The sequence below is a fragment of the Colius striatus genome, chromosome 8 (genome assembly GCF_028858725.1).
Source record: "Colius striatus isolate bColStr4 chromosome 8, bColStr4.1.hap1, whole genome shotgun sequence".
Lineage (NCBI taxonomy): Eukaryota > Metazoa > Chordata > Aves > Coliiformes > Coliidae > Colius > Colius striatus.
This window is the reverse complement of record NC_084766.1, coordinates 3,941,070-3,962,922: the sequence shown is the minus strand read 5'-3', so window position 1 is coordinate 3,962,922 and position 21,853 is coordinate 3,941,070. Positions and strand designations below refer to the sequence as shown.

General features: G+C 40.6%; 1 protein-coding gene across 3 annotated transcripts in view; it reads left to right on the top strand.

Annotated features, from left to right (window-relative positions):
* KCNMA1 (potassium calcium-activated channel subfamily M alpha 1) overlaps positions 1 to 21,853 on the top strand; it is a 445,131-nt gene that overhangs the window by 390,673 nt on the left and 32,605 nt on the right. For all 3 annotated transcript variants that reach the window (XM_062000705.1, XM_062000701.1, XM_062000702.1), the window contains 2 exons: positions 417 to 641; positions 3,815 to 4,007. In XM_062000705.1, coding sequence (XP_061856689.1) covers positions 417 to 641; positions 3,815 to 4,007 — 418 coding nt within the window. The remainder of the gene's footprint in view (positions 1 to 416; positions 642 to 3,814; positions 4,008 to 21,853) is intronic.

The window sequence follows — 21,853 nt, the reverse complement described above, 5'->3', positions numbered from 1 at the left end:
CCTGAAAGAAATCCCACTAGTGACTTCTCAGCTGAGGCGTGGCTTTGCGTGTCTTTTGTAGAATCCTTCAGATGACTAAATGCATGGTAGGTAGGTCAAATTATGTTCTCAGCTAAACTCATTGTGCTTTGGTTGTAAAGCAGAGTCAATACACATGTAGAAACATACACAAGACCAGCATTCAGCCCAGTACAATGTCTTCCCAAACACTGAAGGATTTGCAAACAGGAATGAAATTTTCTTCTGCTGAGCACGTTTAACGAAGGATAAATACGGGTAAAATGAACAGCTGTTATCAAACCTCTTCTGTGTGCATGAACAATACTGACAGTTGTATTTTTCCTGGTTTAAAACTCAGTATGATTGAAAGCTTCCTTTATTTCATTTCTCCCTTGTCTTTTTGTTTTGTTTTTTAGACTCGAAGTGAAGCAGCGATGACAGTTTTAAGTGGGCATGTAGTCGTTTGCATATTTGGGGATGTTAAATCTGCTTTGATTGGATTAAGAAATTTAGTGATGCCCTTACGAGCCAGCAACTTTCACTACCATGAACTCAAGCACATTGTGTTTGTGGGTTCACTTGAATACCTGAGAAGGGAATGGGAGACACTGCATAACTTCCCCAAGGTTTCAATCTTGCCTGTAAGTCCAAAGCTGTGTTATTGATACTTTGTTATTTAGGACACCAACTGGACAGATTCCTATTGACTTTGATCTTAGGCTTTTTTTTCCTTTTGTCTACTCATAGGCCTGAGGACTTAGATTTTCCCTTTGCTATGTCTATGAAAACAGAGCCCTGTGAGACCTTATTAGAAGGTATTTGCCGCAGTGTTTGGTTCCTCGTCATCCTCATCAGATGAATTTCAGCTGCTATCAAATGTATTAGCTGTGTTATATATTGAACAGCCACTGTAGTGCACTGCATGTAGCCAGTTCTGATGTTGTGATTTCCCTGACAGTGTGACAGTAGTTATTTATGACATTATTTATGTATTGGTACCCACAAAACCTTTGAAAAGAAATATCCTTTCTCTATCTGCATAATATCTATCTATATGAATAAAAACTTCCTGTGAGCTGGCCTACTTCAGAAAGGAACATTGCCAGAGCATTTCAGTTCAGAGTCCTGCCATACTCACGTGTGGTGGTACAGCAAAACCCTGACCCTTTTGAAGTCAACGTGAGGCTCCGGTTGATTTGAGTAGGCTCAACCACTAAAACCACTCCTCAGAGATCCTCTTGTCTCATATATATCATTAGAATTCAGTCATATTCCCAAAATGTAGAAGCACAACCTCCAGGACAAACAAAAGCAGCCCTGCAAGCTGGCGGTCAGTAGGTGGTCAGGGCTGTAAATGACCCACAGAGATGCAGGCAGGAGGGAAACAAGCCCGTGGTGTAAGTATGAAAGAGAATGTTCTGTATATTACAAAGTTAGTTGGGGTGTTTTTATCTGAATGAAAGATTATTAATTTACCCATTTTTAATAATTACATTTCAGCAGTTGAAAGAAATAAATCACTGATGGATGTAACTAAAACTGAATAGTTGGGAAAACAGCTACAGAATGGAAAGACTGCCTTCACTTTTTGATTAATTCAGGCTGTAGGTCTTTGTTACTGTAAATGCAGTTTTAGTGTTAGCCTTTGGCTTTTTTTTTTTCCCTGTAAACTGATCCAACAGATGGTGTCACAAGATTGTCTGCTGTCACAAAAATGGTGTCAATATCAGATTTGGTCAGTTAATATCCTCCTCTTCCTGCCAATCCCTTTTAATTCCAGTCATTGTGAAGGCTAAAGACTAAGGAGTCAGAATGAAATTAATAATACCATTGAACTGTGGGGCAGAACAGAATCCAGCCACTGCTACTGCCACACTATCCAGTGTGTACCGTCTGTCTGTTGCTAGAATGCATATTTGGGAAGTTTTGATTCTGAATTCTGACTAATTTCAACTTAAACAGCTTAAATCATTAATTAACACACCTTTAAAAATACAGACTATGTAAAAAATTCTGTCTTACACAGTAATCAGCACACTGACTTCATTCCTCCTTTTTGTGTTCAGCGTATCTGCTTCAAAATGGTGATACAAAGTTAAAACCACCATCGTTATTCTCATCTAATTATACTAATTTAAAAGTCTACTAAAGTTTCAGAGATCATACTGGTAGGAATTGTGTTAAGTTTGAGGCCACTCCAGCTAATTTCTTACTTCTCTGTGCTTTGGTTCACAAGGTAAAACTTGCTGCTGCTATCTGATGGGGATGTGGTTAGAGCTGAATTTAAAAACACTTCTTCTGGTTTTAAAACAGCAACAACAAAAAAGTGGAGATTTTGTTCAAAGTCTGTATTTGAAAAGCCATTTATGTTGCTGAGTAAACTCCTAAAACGCAGGCAAATGCCAATTTTAAGTGTCCTCAGGCAGCCTTAATTCTGTCCCTTTGCATAAAGTCATTAGGAGTAAGCTTTTAATTAATTACATGATTGCATATTATTTTTCCCCACAGGACTCCTGCTTCACTTGGTGCACAGTACAAAGGGCAGAGTTAAGGTGGCAGGAATAATCATATCCTAACTTTTGCATACTTTATAGCTAAATTGTGTCTGTTTGCTATATACTGTTTTCCAGAAGGTTCCATACTTCAAATTACTGCAAGTTGTGTGGAGTAGTCAAGCTGGTGTCTGAGACAAGGTGGCCATGTCTGAAAAAGAATTGGGCTCTGCCTTCACTTTGTGCATTTTAAATTCAGTTTTGCTCTGAATCTTCTCAGTGGAGTTCAGGAGACAACCACCATGAGTGATCAGGAGAGGGAAGCATAGGATGTTGGCTTGCTGTTATGACAGTTGCCGTGTGACAAGGGGACAACTTAGTCTCCTCATCATCAGTCAGGTTTTTGGGTCCCAACATGTGAGGCAGCAGAGCAGAATCTGGTTTCCATCCAAAATAATTGTTTCTCTTGGACCTTGCAGCCTCTGTGATGTAGGTTTGGTATTCTGTATCTAGAGATGTGGACAGCTGGATGTGAAAGGCAAGCGTTGTCTTAAACATAATGGATTGTCATGTCTTAGTTGTGTTAACTATGAAAAAAAACCCATGGACTACCCCATTTCATTTTAATTATTGCATTCTCTGATTGAGAATTATGGAAACAGGGAAAATTGCATGAGTTGTGCCCATTAAGGGAAAAGAATTGTTTCTGTTTCAAAGAGTCTAATCACACAGCTTTGAAGATCAGTGTGTTTTCCTTCTTCAAGCACGAAAGACATGCACTGAAAAGGATTAACCTTTTCTGTGTGTTGCTTCAGGTAGAAAAAACCCCCAGATTTATCCTGATTGCATTTCAGATGTGTAAGACACATAATGCTTTCCTGTTTAAATTGCTGTTCTTTTGCCCAGGACCATTGTGGCTTGGGTAGTAGATAAATAGACATTTAAAACACACCCCTTGTTATATTCAGAGAGCCAGAGGTTGCCACATGATAGCAACTTAAATCAAGACAATTTCAAGTCACCGATGAGATGTAGAATCCTGGCATTATTCCTGTTTCTTGTTTGTTAGTAATAGCTTGACTGAGTATTGAGACTGAACCTAAAATGCTGCCATCAGCACCAACTACCCTTTAGATTAGCACACGTCTCCTATTCCCTGGCACATAGTTAGACCAGCTTAATGTCAGAGCATAAAAAAGATACTTGTTAAATAATTTCCCAAAGCTCCTTCTCAATCTTTAATTTGTTTTTCTTTTTTTTCCCCCCCTCCTCTCCTCTCCCCCCCCCTCCCTTCCCCTCTTTTTTTCCCCTCTGTGCCGAAGGGTACGCCATTAAGTCGGGCTGATTTAAGGGCTGTCAACATCAACCTCTGCGACATGTGCGTTATCCTGTCAGCCAATCAGAATAATATTGATGATGCTTCGCTGCAGGACAAGGAATGCATCTTGGCGTCACTCAACATCAAATCTATGCAGTTTGATGACAGCATTGGGGTCTTGCAGGCTAATTCCCAAGGTAAGGACTGCCCTATAATACTTCTCTGCAGTGCCTACAGGGGACAGGACCTGGCAGGAAGAATATCCCTCACTCAGTAATTCAAAGAGCCCTACATCAGCTTGCTTGACAGTTAAACCTGCTGATTGGTATGATGGCTTTTAAAGGGACAGTCACGTAGTTTCTCTGCTGCATCACAAAGCACATCTTGCAGAGGGAAAATGAATGAAACAGGCTTTTTTTTCCCTCTCATTTCAAAATTTTCCTAAATATATAGATAAAATCATTGTTTTCTCACTCTACTCTGCCCTGTGGCTTTCTAACCAGAGCAGTTGCTGTTATATAGCCAAAGCTAACTCACATTCACATCAGAATACCCAAAGCTTCTTTTTAATAAGGTCCTTTTTTATGTAAAGCACATGACAGTGACAGAGAAAAAAAGCTGAGTAATACAAGCCAAACAGTAGAATAAAAAAGTACAAGAATTTTAAATTCTTCCTATGCCTTCTTGCTCAAAAAGACACTTGGAATTAACTCAAAGCTGGTTCCTTCCCATCGCTTGACGTGCACTCGTCCCATTCAAGGACACTGAACAAAATCCCTCAGTCCTTTTCTGAGAGTATGGGACTGATTCATAGGTAGCCAAAGGCTATTTTACACCAACTGTGCCTGTGCAATGCAGCTGCAAAGCACTCATAAGCACCCTGGCAAAGACCATCACTGTAAAAACAATCATCTTCCCATCCTTGAAGGGTCTTGCAGCTTATGCAGCTGAAGTCCTACCTTTGATAAACCTATTAAGTGCTGCAGTAAATATTCCCTCTGGATCTAGCCCTGCTGTAAATGTAGGTGTAGAAAAGATTGTGCTTTGGTCTGCAATTTCCCCGTGAGCCTGACCTAGCGATAGTTTTCCCTCAAGGACTGTGAGAACTAAGATTAAGTTCAGTTTTTCCTCCTCACACATAATCGGAATTATGAGCCAAAAAATCAGAGGCAGCAGTGTAACTTCTTGAATATGGAAACTTCTTGAACGTAGAAAGTTCTTTCCTAGAATCAGCAGTAAAACTGTGGAATTTAATACTGGAATTAAAATGTACCAGGAAACTAAAAGTTTGAAAATGTCCAAGTCAGGTTGGATAGTTCTCTGGATAACAACTACATTTGGAGAAGAAGAGGAAGGAAGTGATTTCTCAAACCCAGGGGTGTTTGAAGCTTCAAATTGGTGGCCTGGAAGCAATCCAACCCCAAATGTGTTAAGAGTTCTTCCCTTAAAAGTTTGTGAGCCTGCTTTGCTCACACTATGATACCTTGCAGTCATTATTAGCAAACTCATTGCACAAGTGGAAGACAGGCACAGAGGTTCCTTGTTTTGCTGATTCAGACCTGGGATTTGAAATTTTGTCTCAAAACTAAATGTGTACTTTTGCTACCAGGCTATTGGCTATTCTTTGGTGAGTCTCTCTCAGTAATGACATATATAATGTACACTGGATCTTAGATCATCCCAGAGTGAGGATGGAAAAGCCTAGCAATGTAACGTACTCATGCAGTACGTGAGCACCTGCCCTTTTTACTCTCCATCCTTAGAGGTATTCAAAACCTGATTGCATAAAGGCCTGAAGAACCTGATCTGACTTCATAGCTGACCCTGCTCTGAGCAAGAAGTCAGACTAGGAACCCTTTGATGTACCTTCCAGCCTGAGTTGTTCTCCGATTCTGTAATATCCAGGGTGCTGCTACAGTACAGCCCCTATAGGTCATGAAGTATTGTCGTGGTTTAGGCCCATCAGGGAACAAAGACCACGATTAGCCTCAAGTACCGAAGAGGCTGAGAATTGCTCAAGGGCAGGGAGAGCTTAATTGCCGCTTAAAGTTCAGGACAAAACAGACCAGGCTACTCGGTTTGGGGAAGAAAACAGAAAATAATTTAATGCAACATCAACTAAAACATACCCCCAAAAACCCAAAACATAACCAAAACGAAACAACACAGAGTAATACATCAATGAAGAGTCCAACCAGCCTTTTTAAGAACACCTTCTTGCCACACCTCCCCTCTTCCCGGGCTCAGAGCCCTGATCCCGGGGTTTTTACCTTGCCCCTCCCCGAATGGTTAGGGGGGGCAGGCAGTGGAGGTCTCAGTCAGTCTGCTCCCAATAGCTTCTGCCGTCTGTCCCTCCAAAGGACGGGTGAACACCACACCAGTCCTCCCTGCAAGTCCGTGGGGTAACTCACATGCATGGCAGCCCTGCACGGGCTGCTCCGACGCGCACTTATTCCAAAGGCTGCAGCTCCTCTCTGCCTCTCGTGTGGGGCTGCTCTGCGACGTGCAGGCTCTCCAGCACGGCCTGGGCCATGGCCGTCTCCCCACACAGTCCCTCGCCCGTCCGGGCTCACTCACATGGAGCTGTTGGTGGCTCTCAGTCCTGCCACGGATCTCCATAGGTTTCAGGGGCACAGCTTGCATTCTCGCCATGGCTTGCAGAGGAGTCTCCGGTCTACTGCTTCTCCTTCCTTCCTCCATCTCTGGCTTGAGGGTCCGTGTGGTCGCCTCCATCTTGTATCACCCATACACCTCCTGCCTCGCATTCCGAATTCCCGTCCCCTAAATAGCGATGGCAGAGGCGCCAGATTGGCCCAGCCGGGCCGGAGGTGGGTGTGAACCCAGGAGCCGGGGGAGGGTCCGCAAACTCTTTACCGGGTCTTCACTGCAACCCGCTCCCCCTGTTACTAAGCCAAAAGCTGCTCCTTGCTAAACCAGAACAAGTGTAGACAGGGACTGTGGTCCAAATCCTTTCTACCCTCTTAAGTGCTGGTGATGCATAGAAGCAGAAGCACAATATGTCAGCACATATGTCCAGTTTTGGACATTTCTTCAGGCAGATATCAGTCTATGTGTAAATAAAAGGTGACTCTGTAGTTTTTCTGGGGAAACAGGGCATGACATGAGTCAGGAACCAGCAGGCTGTTTTGGTTGGGACCGCTGACCAGGGAGGGACTCTTCTAATATCTCCCTAATAAATTCCCTGCCTATGGTTATCCACAACTCCTGAATTGGTTGCACCGCTTTGAGTACAGTAAATTTTCTTTAAAGACCTTGACTCCAATGCTTAGGCTGTCAGAAGCAATCAGATCAGTGGACAGCACCAACTTAATTGGGAATTATGTCAATGTGAAACATTTGTCTATGAAATGCAGCTTTGACGTACGATGGACACAACTATCATGGCAATTATATAAACCAGGTGATTCAACTCTTGCTGGCTGATAAGCAGCAGACTAGAGCCACATCACAGCTCTTTACTGGCAGTTAAGCACCTTTATTTATAGTTGTCATTTTCCTTTTGCTTAAACATTCGTGTGTTATTTGATATACTTCCTTATCCCCAACACATTAGCTGGTACAAACCTTACATACTGCCAGTCTGAATTTTAACAGGTCTTGGTGTATGCTTTTGAATTAAGATGTTGCTCACCAACACCACCCTTTGAAAGAGTGTTCTGTGCTGTTCTTTTATGTGACTCCTATTACTGATTATAGGAAACACTGACATTAGACAATCTGGGGGTGTGGAAAGTGTGTCAGTTGAACTCTGACAGGGTGTTGAAAAGAGGAGAAACAAAACAAAATATGTGAACAGCCTGAGAAACATATGGACTAAGCTGTGAGATTTTTGGTGAGGGAATTAACAGTGTAATCTTACCCTTGCTATTCTAAGTCATAAGCTGGTATAATTGTGTAGACACTAAGCAGTGCAATCCCATATGAAAACCTGATATATAGTTTATGTTTACCCCTCTGAAAAAGAAACAAAGCAACCCAGCAATGTATTTGATGAGTTATTCAACACACAAAGATCTTCCCAGTTTTTATCTGTGATTATCTGACTCCAGTGTTAGAAAAAAGATGACACCAGTGTGCCATAAAAAGCAGGATGCAAATCTGTTTAGCCATCAGATAAGCTGAAATCATTGGCCAGTGAAGAACTACAGTGCCATATCTGTAAGTCCTTTGTTCAAAACTGGTGGGAGAAAAAGAACCCACCACTTTGAGGATTTCATTGCCTTTTCCCCAGATTTAACACCTAAGTCATGTCCAGTCTTAGGCATATAAGCATTCCCCACTAGCCAACCTTCTGTACCCACCCTTTCAGCCAGGGAAATAGCATTGCACCAACAACTGAACCCAGATGGAATCTGACATGAAAGGCTGTGTAGAAAGAACAGGGGGATGGACATATGACAATAAGTCTTCCCGATAGGAAAAGTTCTGTAACAATAGGGCCAGCAATTCCCAAGAAATTAACTGCTGAAAGAAAGTCTACTGAAGTAATCTGGTTTATATCAACAAAGAATTTTCTCATTACAAGTTGAAGGTGAACTTAACGAACATACAGCCATTCTCTTGCAGGAGCAAACACTTGCAAGTGTCTCTTCATATTGTTAATACACTCCCAGGCTTTTGGACTGGGTACCATTAATTATCTGGACCTTCTGTAAGTCATGCAGCAACACTTCTGTCCTCTGCTCTGCCTGCTTAGAGTAAGCTATCTAATTTGTAAAATCTGTGTTCAAACAAGGTGCCTTCCTTAGAAGGAAAAGGTTACAAACTGTTCTGGAAGGACTTGCTTGTCTCCTTTCCATAAAATGCATACTCCTACTCGAACAGAACAAGAAACACTTTCAAATGGGGCCTGTGTTGTTGAAAGCTCTCATGCTGACACCTTTCTCATGGCTGTCTGCCATGAGAATGTCACAAAGCTGATGAAACAAATCTTTAGTTACACTGGAGGTTAGGAGTGCAGAGACTGATGTCCTGATTATGAGCTTTTAGAAATCATCAGGGCAGTTTGTTGCCTTTGGGAGACCTAGATTCCAAGGACAGAAAGGCTAGTGTATCACACTGAAGCTGCAGCAAATCATTGCTTTCGTTAAGGAATCTCATCTTCTGAGACAGAAAATGCTGTGAAGTTGAGCTTGGCTCACCTCTTCACAAAATGACTCATAAACTTAGTCAGATGTCTTATTTGTGACAAAGGAAGTCTTGTTTGTGTCTTGTAGTTCCTCTTATAGATGTTGACTGTTTGCTTTCCTAGGAAGGTTTGTAAAGAGGTTTGCTTGTGGTGGAGAAAAAAGATCCCCTTCAGGTACTGACATTTCTTTTTAACGTTCCTTCCTGATTCTTATTCTGTCCCCTCAAATACAAAGTGGGATTATTTTATCAAGAAGTATGTTGGAGAGAAGACCAAAGAATATTAGCTCAATGTGAAGCATTTGTGCTCCATAGTCACAACATTTTTCCAAAGCAGGCAGGAAGATTGAGTCTGGGATGGGCTCTGCCTTGCCAGTTTTACTGGGAGAACACCAGTAATTCTACTTTCCTTCATTCTATTGACCTTTCCATCCTTTGTTCTTCAAGGAGCATCTATGGACAAATACAGTTTTTTTGTGTTTCCTGTACTTTCCTGCAGTTGTAGGAATTTTACTTGTTGTTTTACCCACCAGATGAACAGGGTCCAACACAAACTATTTTTCTTCTATTGTAACTAAAACTGCTATTTGGCTTTCTTCCCAAAACACAGAAAGACAATTATACTTAACTGTTTAGAGATTCATAAATACTATACCAGAGTAGCCTCTGGGTAGTAACTTTAGATATCCAACTCAATAATTTTCTTTTATTGGGTAGTGATTTAGATCTTATTTTGAGTCCTATATAATAAGAGCAGTACATTTCATTAAAAGGCACTTACTAAACAATAAAGAAGAGCGATCTTATGGCTCCAAGCAGGTCTAAAGTACAGAAAGGGGCAGCTGTATAGTAACATTTTTTTCTACGGACATTACAAGACAGATCACAGTACAGCAGGGTAGATATATTTCAGCATAGTAACAATTGCAGCTGTTTTCTGAATGACTTCAACTTATGAGAATTTTCCCCAGGAACACTATTTCAACACATGAGAGATCTTTTTAGGGCCTTCATTTACAGTTCTTGTAATAGATCCTCCAACACGAAAGAATAAAGAGAAAAAAATAAAGAGGGGATGAACTCCTGGGTAATACATCTCATATATCATGGCAGGATTCTTCTGGGGAAAATCCTATAAAATCAAGTAAACATACTCAGAATTTTACACACTGACTTTCAAGTGTAACGGATTACACAAGCTAAAACAACCTTGTACAAGTTTAGTTCCATTTGATCCGCTTCCTTTAAAAATTACCTGTGACTTAAATCATCATTTTTTACTGGAGCTGGCTTAAACTTGGACTGAAAGGGCAAAAACAGTTAACCACTGAGTTTCTTTAGATGTATTGCCCAATCTGTCGAATAAATTATTGCACTTTTTGGTGGACTTGGTCTGGCAATCCGCTGCAAGAAATACCCTGTTAAAAAGGATTTAAGATCTACATTCTATTGTGTTTGCAGGTAATACATTCTTTTTCACCTCTCCCAATCAATAACTCTTGATTGTGTTATCTCTGAAATGTTAGCAAAAGAGAGCAACAATAGCATTATCAGCATTGGAAATGAGAGAAAATTCTTAAACAAGGGGAAAGGATAAACACTGGCTGCAATGCTCCGTTAGAAAAGGTTTTGGGTCACTTTCAGAGATAACTGTATCGTAATGCTGGAAGAGATGTTTGTGAAAAGTTCAGGAGAATAATTTATTCCTGATGGAGGAGGTCTTTGGTGAATGTTGAGTGTTATTTCTCTTATTTTGTGGTCATAAGATAAAGATAAAAGTTTTAAATGAAGATTTTGGAATACAGAGTTTATTAATCATAGGTGCAGTTACTTTTTAGGGTGTTACAGAATTCAATATGTTGTGGCAACACCAGCACTGTTTCCTGTGCTTAATTCTTTACATTACATGAAAATGTGGAATTAAAGAGCCTTACTTACATACAGAGAAAATCAAACTCTTCTTATACCAGCTAAATAGCTCCAGAATTTAAGGGGTTACTTAACCTCCTTGGGTAAACATATAAGGAAATGTAACATTTAAAACAAATAAGTGCATAGTGCTGGCAAAAAGTGAAAGATTTGGAGTCATTTTATTAATTGTCTAAGCCATGTGTCTTTTCAACACTTTAGTCTTTGCAAACTAATGTAATTTAGGCTGCAGAGTGCTTGCTGTGCTTTAAGATGGCTCACAGTTTCCTAAGTCACATAATCCTAAACCACAGGTTTTGAGACGTTTTCTCATAGACAGTATCAGTCCTACTGGTTGCATTTGCAAAAAAAGGCCAGTATTTTGCATTGACATCAGGGTTATTGGTTTGTCAGCACTGATAGTTTAGTGTAGGGGTTACACCTGGTTAGGGATAGTTTTTATGTGGCGTGTTTCTGAATGCTCTTTGTATTTTTGCTAGCATCAGTTGTTGTAAATGACAAAACTAATAACTCACTTAACATTTTCTACCTAGTTGGTTGATTATTATTTAAATAGGTGGCTTTTGGAAAGTTTCTTGTAGTTTGGCTTCAGTATTGCTTTTCAAAACAAAGGCTGACTGTCCGAAGTAATGAAGTAAATGAGAAATGAGATAAGGGTCTCTTACCTTCCCAGCACATGTCCCACATCACCATTTGCTCACGAGAAAAAAATCCAATTTTTGAAGATCAGGTCACTGTGATAAATAACTCAATATTACCTTTTTGCAACATGCACATAATTTCTTATCCTGCTGAACTAGATGGATCAGCTGATAGCTGTTATTTATTTTATGGTAGCACACTGAAGCTCGAGATGGGATTAAGAGCTTGTTGTCATAGTCCTGATATATACAAGAATGAAATATGGCTTTTGCCCTGGCAAGTTTACAATCTGATGCCTTGCTTGTTCCAAAACTTAAGTTATGTTCTCAGTGTTATGCAGGTTCATAAATCTCTCTGACTTCAATGAAACTATCCACCTGTGTAAAGTTAGATTATGTGAAAGACTTTGCAAGATTTGGACTTAAATACACTAAAGAGGCTGAGTGGGAGAGAGCTGTTCACTTAACTTTGTTTCCTGTGCTAGAGAAGCCTTCTGTGTTAGGGCCTTGCTGGCCTTCCAGCATTCACAGGACAGCCTTGACAGAAAAGTTCCCAACCAGCATCATTTGTATTTATTCCCTGTATTTTCCCTGCAGCTGGACTCTAGCATTACCTGCAGGAAGTTACACACCGAGAGAACAGTTTCCTGTCTCTCTCTTGAAGTTTTTCCTGGGAAGAGAGAAAAAAGCTGTTAAGAGGCTTTTGATTCTGTTGCTTTTAAACTAAAAATGTGTTGGGAAATGGCTGGAGAGACGTGTTACAGTTTGACACAGTTTCCCTGTATATGAGAAATATGGTAAGGTCTTAGCCCAAATATCTTCAACCAACCTTTCACAATTACCTCTTTCCCTTCTGCTTTCAAGATAGCTTGTACGCTCCAGCCAGAGGAAGATAAAACCAGGCAAAGGAGGTAGATAGTACAGTACATCAAGCATGTGTTTTCACACCTAAACTATAAATATATTTAACCATCCCAAGACTGTTATAAATCCATGGCGGCTCTATTTCATTATTATTTGCTGTTCAACATCTTGAAAGCAAACCCCTTATTATGAAGGTGTACTGTTTTGTGCATTTCTGATGCTGAGGAATAAAAAAAACCCCACAACACTCTTTTTATGAGCATTAATTATACACCAGGCAAGGAAGCAATTGCTTCTATGTTATGAAATATTAAATCAAAATGCTTCCTGTTCCCAGATGTCCCAGAGATAAATACAGCAGTATTTTGAAGCCCCACTTGGAGCTGTTTTGCCTGCAAATTTATAGTTTTGTCTCCATTTTCAGAAACCCCTGTTTTATGTGAAGTATAGCACTCTTGGTAGTTTTTAAGGAGCAAACTCCTCTGGAGTTGCCTATGTAGGCAACAACTCTTATGTAGATTGCACACAAGGGATCTGAAGTTGAAAGGCTCCTTTAAGATGACAAATGGGTTGAAAGTGTTATTGTCTTTGATTGCATGCCTTACATCATCTGTATGTAGGAATAAGAGAGCTATACTTTATCTTTAGCCATTTTATAAATATTTAAGTCCTTATAGTTGCCTAAAGATATTAAAGCATATTTTACAGTAGTTGGAATATAAATATTATATATAGCACAAGATACCAAAGTAGTTTAATGAATTCATAATTTTCTGTTCAGTTTTATTGGAATGTGTTTTATGTTCCAAAACTTCCATTTAAAGAATAAGAGACCATTCTGCTCCCTGACAAGATATGAGCCAATAGTGAATGTTATCGAGGTTGCTTTCAGTGATGGGATGGAACTTCAATTAGCAAGAAGAAAGGGAACGTGAATAGTAGGACGAACTACACCAATCTTTGTGGTTTAACTCTGAAAAAAGGGTGTTTTTGGAAGGAACCATTTGGTTTTTAAGCGTTTTAAGAAACTGCCCAGTGTTTTGCCTCTCTGTGGTTGTTTAGGAGTCCTTAATTGCAGAAGGTGACACGTCTCTAGATGCGATTATAGGAGAGTAAACGTTTTGAAACATGAAGGTTAGTTTCTAAAACAACCAGCCATGAAGTCGTTACATGAGTGTATAAAAGATTTGTGTTTCCCAGCCCTTTGAACACCAAGGTGTGCTGAGGTTAAAATTGTGAACCCTCCCAATTCCCATCGAATTAAAAAAGAATTCTTTTTAATATTTCAGAGTTTCACGATTTCCCCAGAGGAGTCCATGCTGGGTAATGCCTGCTAATTACCCACAACACAAGTAGACACACAATGCTGGTAAATTACCTGACCCTTTGCATTTTAATGAGACAACAAGGATTTCATGAAGTGATGTTGTTTCAGTGGTTAATGGTGTCAGCAATGTTGTAATTGTAGGCTGAGGTACATTAGCTGCACAACCACATGTAGGAAGGGTTTCTCTCCACAGGCCCTTTGGAGAATAGAACAGGGTATTATCATTAAGCCTTTGTCATTTGCATGCTGCTAATCACTTACTTTATTATCTTGTGTATCCATTGTCTTTGTGTAATTGCTCTTTAAATGAAAATTAAAAATAGTTCCAATGCCCAGGGTACTTGTGATAGCATCTTGATTATGAAGATAACTTCAAGAAAATGGAACATATAGATAATATATTACAGGATTAGAAGATAGTTTGAAAGTTATATACCATAGCAAGCAACCTCACGAGCGTCATTCTGGTATCTTTCTTTGCTTCAGTACTTATTGTTTGTTTAATAAATGGTTATTTATATGCATAAAGGTAGTTGTTTTTTTGAAAGGGCATACATGAATTCAGTGTGACTGGTTTTGCTTCAGTATGGAAGAGATACAAAGCAGATCCCACCACTCTAGTAACGTTCCAAGAGAAAGATAGATTTTAGTTCTTTGTTCTCACCGATGAAATCCTGCTCTGTGATATCCATTGTAGAAGAGCAGAATCTAACACCTGCTAGTGAGTTGCAGAACTTTGACAGCTTTAAGATAAAACTTACAAAATGCTTGTCATTCTTTTTTGAAGACAGACCTGTTGATTTTTACGTTTGACGTGGTTCAATTTGAGGCAGCTTGGCCTTTCCATAATAGTCAGGCTCGGAAAACTTTGTGGCTTCTGGTTATAAAGAACCCTCCAAATCTCTCAGCATCTGCAGAGCTGGATATGCAGGCTGAACTGAGGCACAGCTTTCACGTGAGAATTGGCACTGCTGTGCTCCTAATAATGTATTTTCACTGCTTTTCCTTTTAACATCTGAACAAATCACACACGAAAAAGTAAATCTGTGAATTTTGCAACTGGTGTGATAGGAATCTGTATTGAAGTAAGATGGGTAAACTTTTCTCAACTAGTTATTGTGGTTTATTTTTATTCAGCACACCCCATTAAAATTGTGTTTAGTGGGAAATTTTGTACCGATTTCTTTGGATACAAAATTAAGGTTCTATACAATTTCTGTAACGTCATGGGAATAGCAGATCTTTTGCAAACTTTCCTTAGAGCTTTGAAGGATAACCTATCAAAGGGTAATTGAGATTGGACCTCTCATAGGGATTCGAGGTTTGGTTGCTGGTTTAAATTTTGTGTTCCTCTTTAAATGTCAAATACCAATACAGGATTGTTGGTTGGTAATTAACCACTTGGTACTGATTATTGGTTAGTAATGGGAAGCAAAGTGTCTCTATAGTGCAACAGCATATATATTTTCTCTTTGCAGAGTTTTTGCTTAAATGAATAGGCAGGATTATAATGAGATTTGATCTCCTCATAGGATTCCCTATTCTTACTAAATTCGGATCAGTTTGTCTGTTCTGTGACTTAGGAAAGAGTCTCCAAGTGAGAGCAAAGATAGCCAGACATTTTTCAGTAAACTCCTCCTCTGAAAAAAAACCAGGAGAGAGATTTCACTGAAATCAGACAGTGACATATAGGGGCTGAGAAAATGTTGATGGAGTTGTTTGTTGTTTGTTTGAGGACAGATGGATTGGATTTATAACACCACAGCTATGGGAACATTTTATTATTTATTATTTTCTTAATTATTTATTATATTCTTAAGAACAAATGTTCCATTAGTCAAAAATGTGAACTTTCTCCAAACCAGTTTATGCTGTAATTGAAATTCAATTCAAAAAAAGGTACTTGAAACATTTTATCATATTAAGCTGTGTATTTGAGAAAAGATATCTGTTGTATATCCTCAATAGTTTGTGAATTGTTCCCTTTCTAACTTTTTGTGTATATAGAAGATGCCTTACTGGAACAGTAACTTCAAACTTCAGGATTAAGTTCAGCTATATAAAAAAAATCCCTACTGAATGGATTTATCTAATCTACTCAAGCTTGAAATTGATGTTTGACAAGCTGCTTAAAATAATGTTTGTGTGAACTCTTTCTTAGAGGACAAAAATCACAAAGATTTTTCCATATAACTCCAATTTAGCAATCTTGCTATTTTCAGTTTCATAAATGTGCCTAAGCAAACAGATAAATCTCAGAGACTCTATTGTATCCTAGTGGATTTCATTGCCTTCCCCTTGCTGGCAGACCTTTAGAGTTCATAAAAAAGGGATTTTTGCCACAAAATCTTGGAAAAGGATTCCTGGAAGTATGACATTCATGTAGTCTGTAAACACAGATTTGAAGTCTTACAGTATTTTCTTAGCTAGACATGTATGCAAAATGACATTTCCATTGGCAACTACTCTTCTATATTTTTAGTGTCTAGACCTTGCAGAAATTTTACTAAAAATTAATGAAAATTGCAGGCTTTTTGCTTTGAAATTCCATGTTTAGGTGTTGATGAGCCCAGTGTGAGACCTACTGTTCATGAAATGGAAGAAATGTCCTCATCTTTTTTTCTCATCAAACAACAGACCAATTTGATGGCCAGCAATATGGAAAGGACTTAAGGGGTTTCCTTCCAGATGCTCTTAGGAGGACACTCTGGGGACTGAAGATCTCTGTTCTCTCGCTTGCTGATCAATGAAGGGAGGTGAGGGGACAGCAGTGCCTTCCTGAGCTTTTCCTCTGAGACTAGTACTCCCTAGACTCATTTCTCCATAGGACTTCCCTCATGGGAGTCAAAGCAGGAACTACCCTTTGATAACCAATGGGAAACCTGTCAGCAGAAAAAGATGGAGAAGTGCTTCTATAAAGTATCTAGTGAGGCACATTTCCAAATACTCTCCCTGCAAGAGAAGGAAGGGATTCTGCTTACTTGTTCAAGTAACATCACTTTTGTGTCTCCCAGCTTTCTCAACATTTGAGAAGTTGATTAAGTCTTCAATTAAATCTTCAGCTCTTGAATGGCATTGTAAATTCTTGTCTGTCTGGGCATTTTGAGTTAGACAGCTCTAGATTGAATTAGATAAAGAAGATGCTTTGTAAAATTAGGTCTATTTCTTGGCTCTTTTTATTTTATGGCCATGTGCTTTGCAGTGTCAAATGTAAATAGGCTTTAAAAGTTATCTGCAGATTTATATCTCAAAATCCTATCAAATAGCAAGAAATAGGCTAAAGACTCTCAGAAATATTCAAAACCCCTAGTTGAAAGGACAGCCATTTCCACAGATATTGGTACTAAAGTAATTCAAACAAGGAAGTAAATGTTTTCTCTTTTACCAACCCATTTAACACTCCAGTAAATAACAACAGGTAGGACAGTTAATGTGTGGTTTAATGTTTTGGGAGATTATGCCATCTTAAAATCCAATAGCAGTATTTAGATGCATAAATAACAGTAAATAGTCAATACAATGCTGAAAGCTAAAAAAACCACCCCCAAAGCAAACCTTGCTTTCTGCCAGTTTTCAGTATGACTGTACTGCTCAGTGGATAACTTGGCATATATTTTATGGCTGCTACTTAATTTTCACTACTTAAAGAACACCACATTACATTTTATTGTTATCATTGTCTTTACCAGCTTGGTTGCTAGTATAATGGGGTTTGGATCCCATATAAATAACATAAATATGGAGCTGCTGTAGACAGACTTCTGCTGTTACTTCTGCAAATATAAAGAAACCCCATTTGTCTATGAGAGGCAGGGAAATCCCTTAAAAAATTAAGCAAAAACTCAAAATAATATGAGTAATCCTATCATAATAATCATGGAATCATAGAACGGTAGGGGTCGGAAGGGACCTTTAGAGATCATCTAGTCCAACCCCCCTGCAGAAGCAGGGTCACCTAGATCAGGTCACATAGGAACATGTCCAGGTGGGTCTTGAAGACCTCCAAGGAAGGAGACTGCACACCCTCCCTGGGCAGCCTGTGCCAGGGCTCCCTCACCTCAACAGTAAAATAGTTGTTTCTTACATTTAAATGGAACATTTTATGTTCCAGCTTCATCCCATCACCCCTTGTCCTGTTGCTATCTACTATAGAAAAAAAGAGATGTCCCAGCCTCCTGACACCCACCACCAATGTTAATAAGATCTCCCCTCAGTCTCCTCCAGACTAAATAGCCCCAGTTCCTGCAGCCTTTCCCTGTATGAAAGATGTTCCAGTCCCCTGATCATCTTGGTGGCCATGTGCTGGACTCTCTCCAGAAGCTCTCTGTCCATCTTGAGCTGAGAAGCCCAGAACTGGACCCAGGACTCCAGATGAGGCCTCAGCAGGGCAGAGTAGAGGAGGAGCAGGACCTCCCTTGACCTGCTGGCTGCACTCTTCTTGATGCACTCCAGGATGCCATAGGCCTTCTTGGCCACAAGGGCACATTGCTGGCTCATATTTAGCTTATTATCAATCAGGACTCCCAGGTCTCTCTCTGCAGAGCTGCTCTTCAGCAGTTGGACCCCCAGCCTGTACTGGTGCAGGGGGTTGTTCCTTCCCAGATGCAGGACTCTGCACTTGTTGAACCTCAGCAGGTTCCTCTCTGCCCAACTCTCAAGCTGGTCGAGATCCCGCTGAATGGCAGCACAGCCTCTGGGGAATCAGCCAGTGCTCCCAGTTTGGTGTCATCAGTGAACTTGCTGAGGGTACACTGTCCCTTAATCCAGGTTGTTGATGAAGATGTTTGTCGTGGTTTGGCCCAGCTAGCACAACAGCACCACGACAGTTTCTCGCTCGATGCCCCCATTCACCCCCACCCTCGTTAAGATGGCGGAGGACCCAGCGAAATGGGAGTAAAAAGATAAGCAAGATTGTTGTGGATTGAGACAAGGGCAGGGAGGGCTCACTGCCAATTATGGTTCTGGGCAAAACAGACTCTAGTACTCGACTTAGAGAGGAAAGTAGGAAAGTTTATTCTACAAGAAACAGAACAGAATAAAAGCAAAAAGGGAGTAGGATGATGAGAAAATTACAACCAGCACTTTAAGATCTCCCTCCCCCATCCCTCCTTTCTTCCCGGGCCCAGCTCACTGCTCCCGATATCTCTACCTCCTCCCCCCGCAACAGCTCAGGGGGGCAGGGAGTGGGGGATGTGGTCAGTCTCTCACAGATGGGCTCTGCCGCTTCTGTCTTCTCAGATGAGGATGACTCCTGGCATTCTTCCCCTGCTCCAACACGGGGTTCCTCCCCCGGAACACAGTCCTTAACAAACTTCTCTGGTGTGGGTTGTTCCCAGCAGCTGCGGCTTCTGCTGATACAGGTTCCCTCACACGGGACACAGTCCTTGGTGAATATCTCTGACGTGGATTCTTCACCGCGGTTGCAGTTTCTGCACTTGCAAGGTCCCTCTCTCGGGACAAGGCCTCTTCTGAGCATAAGTTTAATGAGCTGCTTTGTCATGGGTTCCTCCCCACAGTTGCAGCTGTGGATATTGGGTCCCTTCCTCAGGACAGGGCCTGCTCCGGCCATAGTGATAAAGGGCCCCTCCTTCGGGACAAGGCCTCCTCCGGCCAAAATCACTGTCCCTGGCTCGGGGCCTTTAATGAAGTGAATCGCTGCCCCTGGTCCGGGGTCAGCTTTAGCGAAATGAGTTTCTGCCCCTGATGCGGGCTCATTATCAAAATGAGTCTGTACCGCTGATGCGGAGTCTTTAAAGAAATGAAAATAAATCTCAGCTTCACCAGTTCTCTCCATAGAATGCAGGGGAGTCTCTGCTACAGTACACCTCCTCCCTTTCATCACTGACCTTGGAGTCCGCATGGTTGTTTCTCTCACTGTTCCTACTCCTTGCACCACCACCAGCCAGAAGAAGAGAAGAAGGGGCAGAAGAAAGAAAAGAAGATGGAGGAAGACACCTCCCCTTCCGGCTTCTTCTTAAAAAGTGATCGTGGAGGCGTCTAATTGGCTCAGCCCCAGAAGTGAGCCTTTTCTGAGCTGGGGAGAGTTGTGAGCAACTTCTTGCAGGAGCCATCTTTGCAGCCCCTTCCCCCATACCAGAAAAGGCTGTCATGTCAAACCATGACAATGTTGAACAAGACTGGCCCCAGAACCGATCCCTGTGGAACCCTGCTGGCCACAGACCTCCATCTGGATTCTGTGCCATAATGAGTTACTTTTCTTTCTAAAATTAATATTCAGTGAGAGGGGAAAAACTGTGAGGCAAAATAGTGCAAACTTAGCAATGGAGAGTTCATGTTTACTTAACAGCAGGCAGTACCTCGCTGGTTTTGTTTACATTTCTTTTTAATTGATATATTTGAACATATCTGTTTATTTATGCTTCGACACTATTCCCCCTAGAATGACCATCAGAAGCAGAAGTTTGTTTCTGGCTTCTTGATTATGGCTCCTGTACTGATTCAAGCAGAGGTTCCTCAGCTTTACAGATTAGGTACTACCAGCAGTATCACTACTGTTCTTGAGACAGTTACATCTACACAACCTGAGATGTTATTAGTAGCAAATATATTGCCACTGATATATCATTCAAGAATATGCAATTAGAGAGCTGCTTCAGATTCATCCTGATTCTGTACCTGTGCAATTTCTGTTCAGAGTATTTTCTTGTCATGTGAAAAAAAAAGAAGTGGAAAGAAAAGGAAAACCTCATGGTCTGTTTATTTCCAGTCAGAGTTAAGAGTAGTTGCATAAGTTAGTGAATTTTAGTATGTGGTAGACCTAAATTGAAACTGGAATAGAATGTGGAATAATGTATATGTGACATATAAACCAGGGATACTATAGGGAGCTGTTCTGAGTTTGGCTAATTAGTTTGGCTAATGGGGTTAGTTCTCACCAGAAGCTGGGAGGGGACTTGGCCAGCCTATTCCACACCATGCTGATGACAGTCTCAATATATGAGGAGGGGGGAATTTGTTCTCTCCTTGTCCTGTCCTATTATATTGTCCTTAACTCACAAAGTTTTACCTTTTCCTTTCCTTTTACCTTTCCTTTCCCTCCCCATCCCATGTAAGAGGAGGAGGAGTGTGTGAGTGGCTGTGTAGTTTTTGGGTTGCCAGCTGGGCTCAAGTCATGACCTGAGCTGACATTTCTTTTAATGGAAGTACTTTCTAGAGATTCTCACCTTCATTTTATTTTATCATGCATGACAGGAATGTTTTTTCTACTGGCTAGTAATGCCAATAATGCTGAAGTGCAGCTAATGATGTTGGTGATGTACATGTTTTGAAGATATCCTTCAGACCCTTGGATGGTGTTTCTGTATTCCTGTGCTCAGTTGGGCACCACGTGTTATTTGCAAGGTTCAGATTAAACTGTGACAGGGATGTAACAAGCTACTCTTTTTTTTGGATCAGAAGGGATTTGTTTGAGGAACTGTACAAATACTCCTTTAGGCAATTATCATTCCCCACAGTGGTAACAGCATCTGGGTGCGAGTGATTTATTGTGCTTTCTGTAGAAAAGTTGGTTGAGTTAATGTGATTCAGGCTGGCATAGTTCAAAACAACTTGATACTAATTTTCACACATGGTATCTAGGAAGATGTCTTCAGCAGATGTTCTACTCTAAAGCTGTGTGTGTTACTGAAGGCAGTATTTGAGGGACAAAGAGCTTGACTGGGGTTTTTTTCCCCCCTATTAAAGACGTTCAGTTTGGAGCTCTGCTAAAAAATGTTGGCTTGCAGAGAACCTTTGTAGTGGTGTGCTGAAAGCATGAATGCCAGAAGGAAATGCTCTGTTAAGCCTCTCTATAAGAAATACTTTCCCACATGAACCTAAAATCCACATATTCCTTTACTCTGAGCATTTAATCAAGCCCTGAACTTTTGAAACTACAGGTTTAATATTTGGGAATCACCTGCATACTGTCACTTGACTATGTGCTTTTATGACAGCAGGTTCACTAAAGAGTTGTGACAGGATTTGGTGAAATCTGGCCGTGGGCACAATCTGCTTTCCAGTCCACAGGCTTTGCCAATAATTGCTTTTTTGTTTTTTTGCAATATAGAGTAAGATGGGAGAAGGGCTTTTGAGTACTTGCAAATAGATTAGACTGCAGGAAACGTGCAGAAGG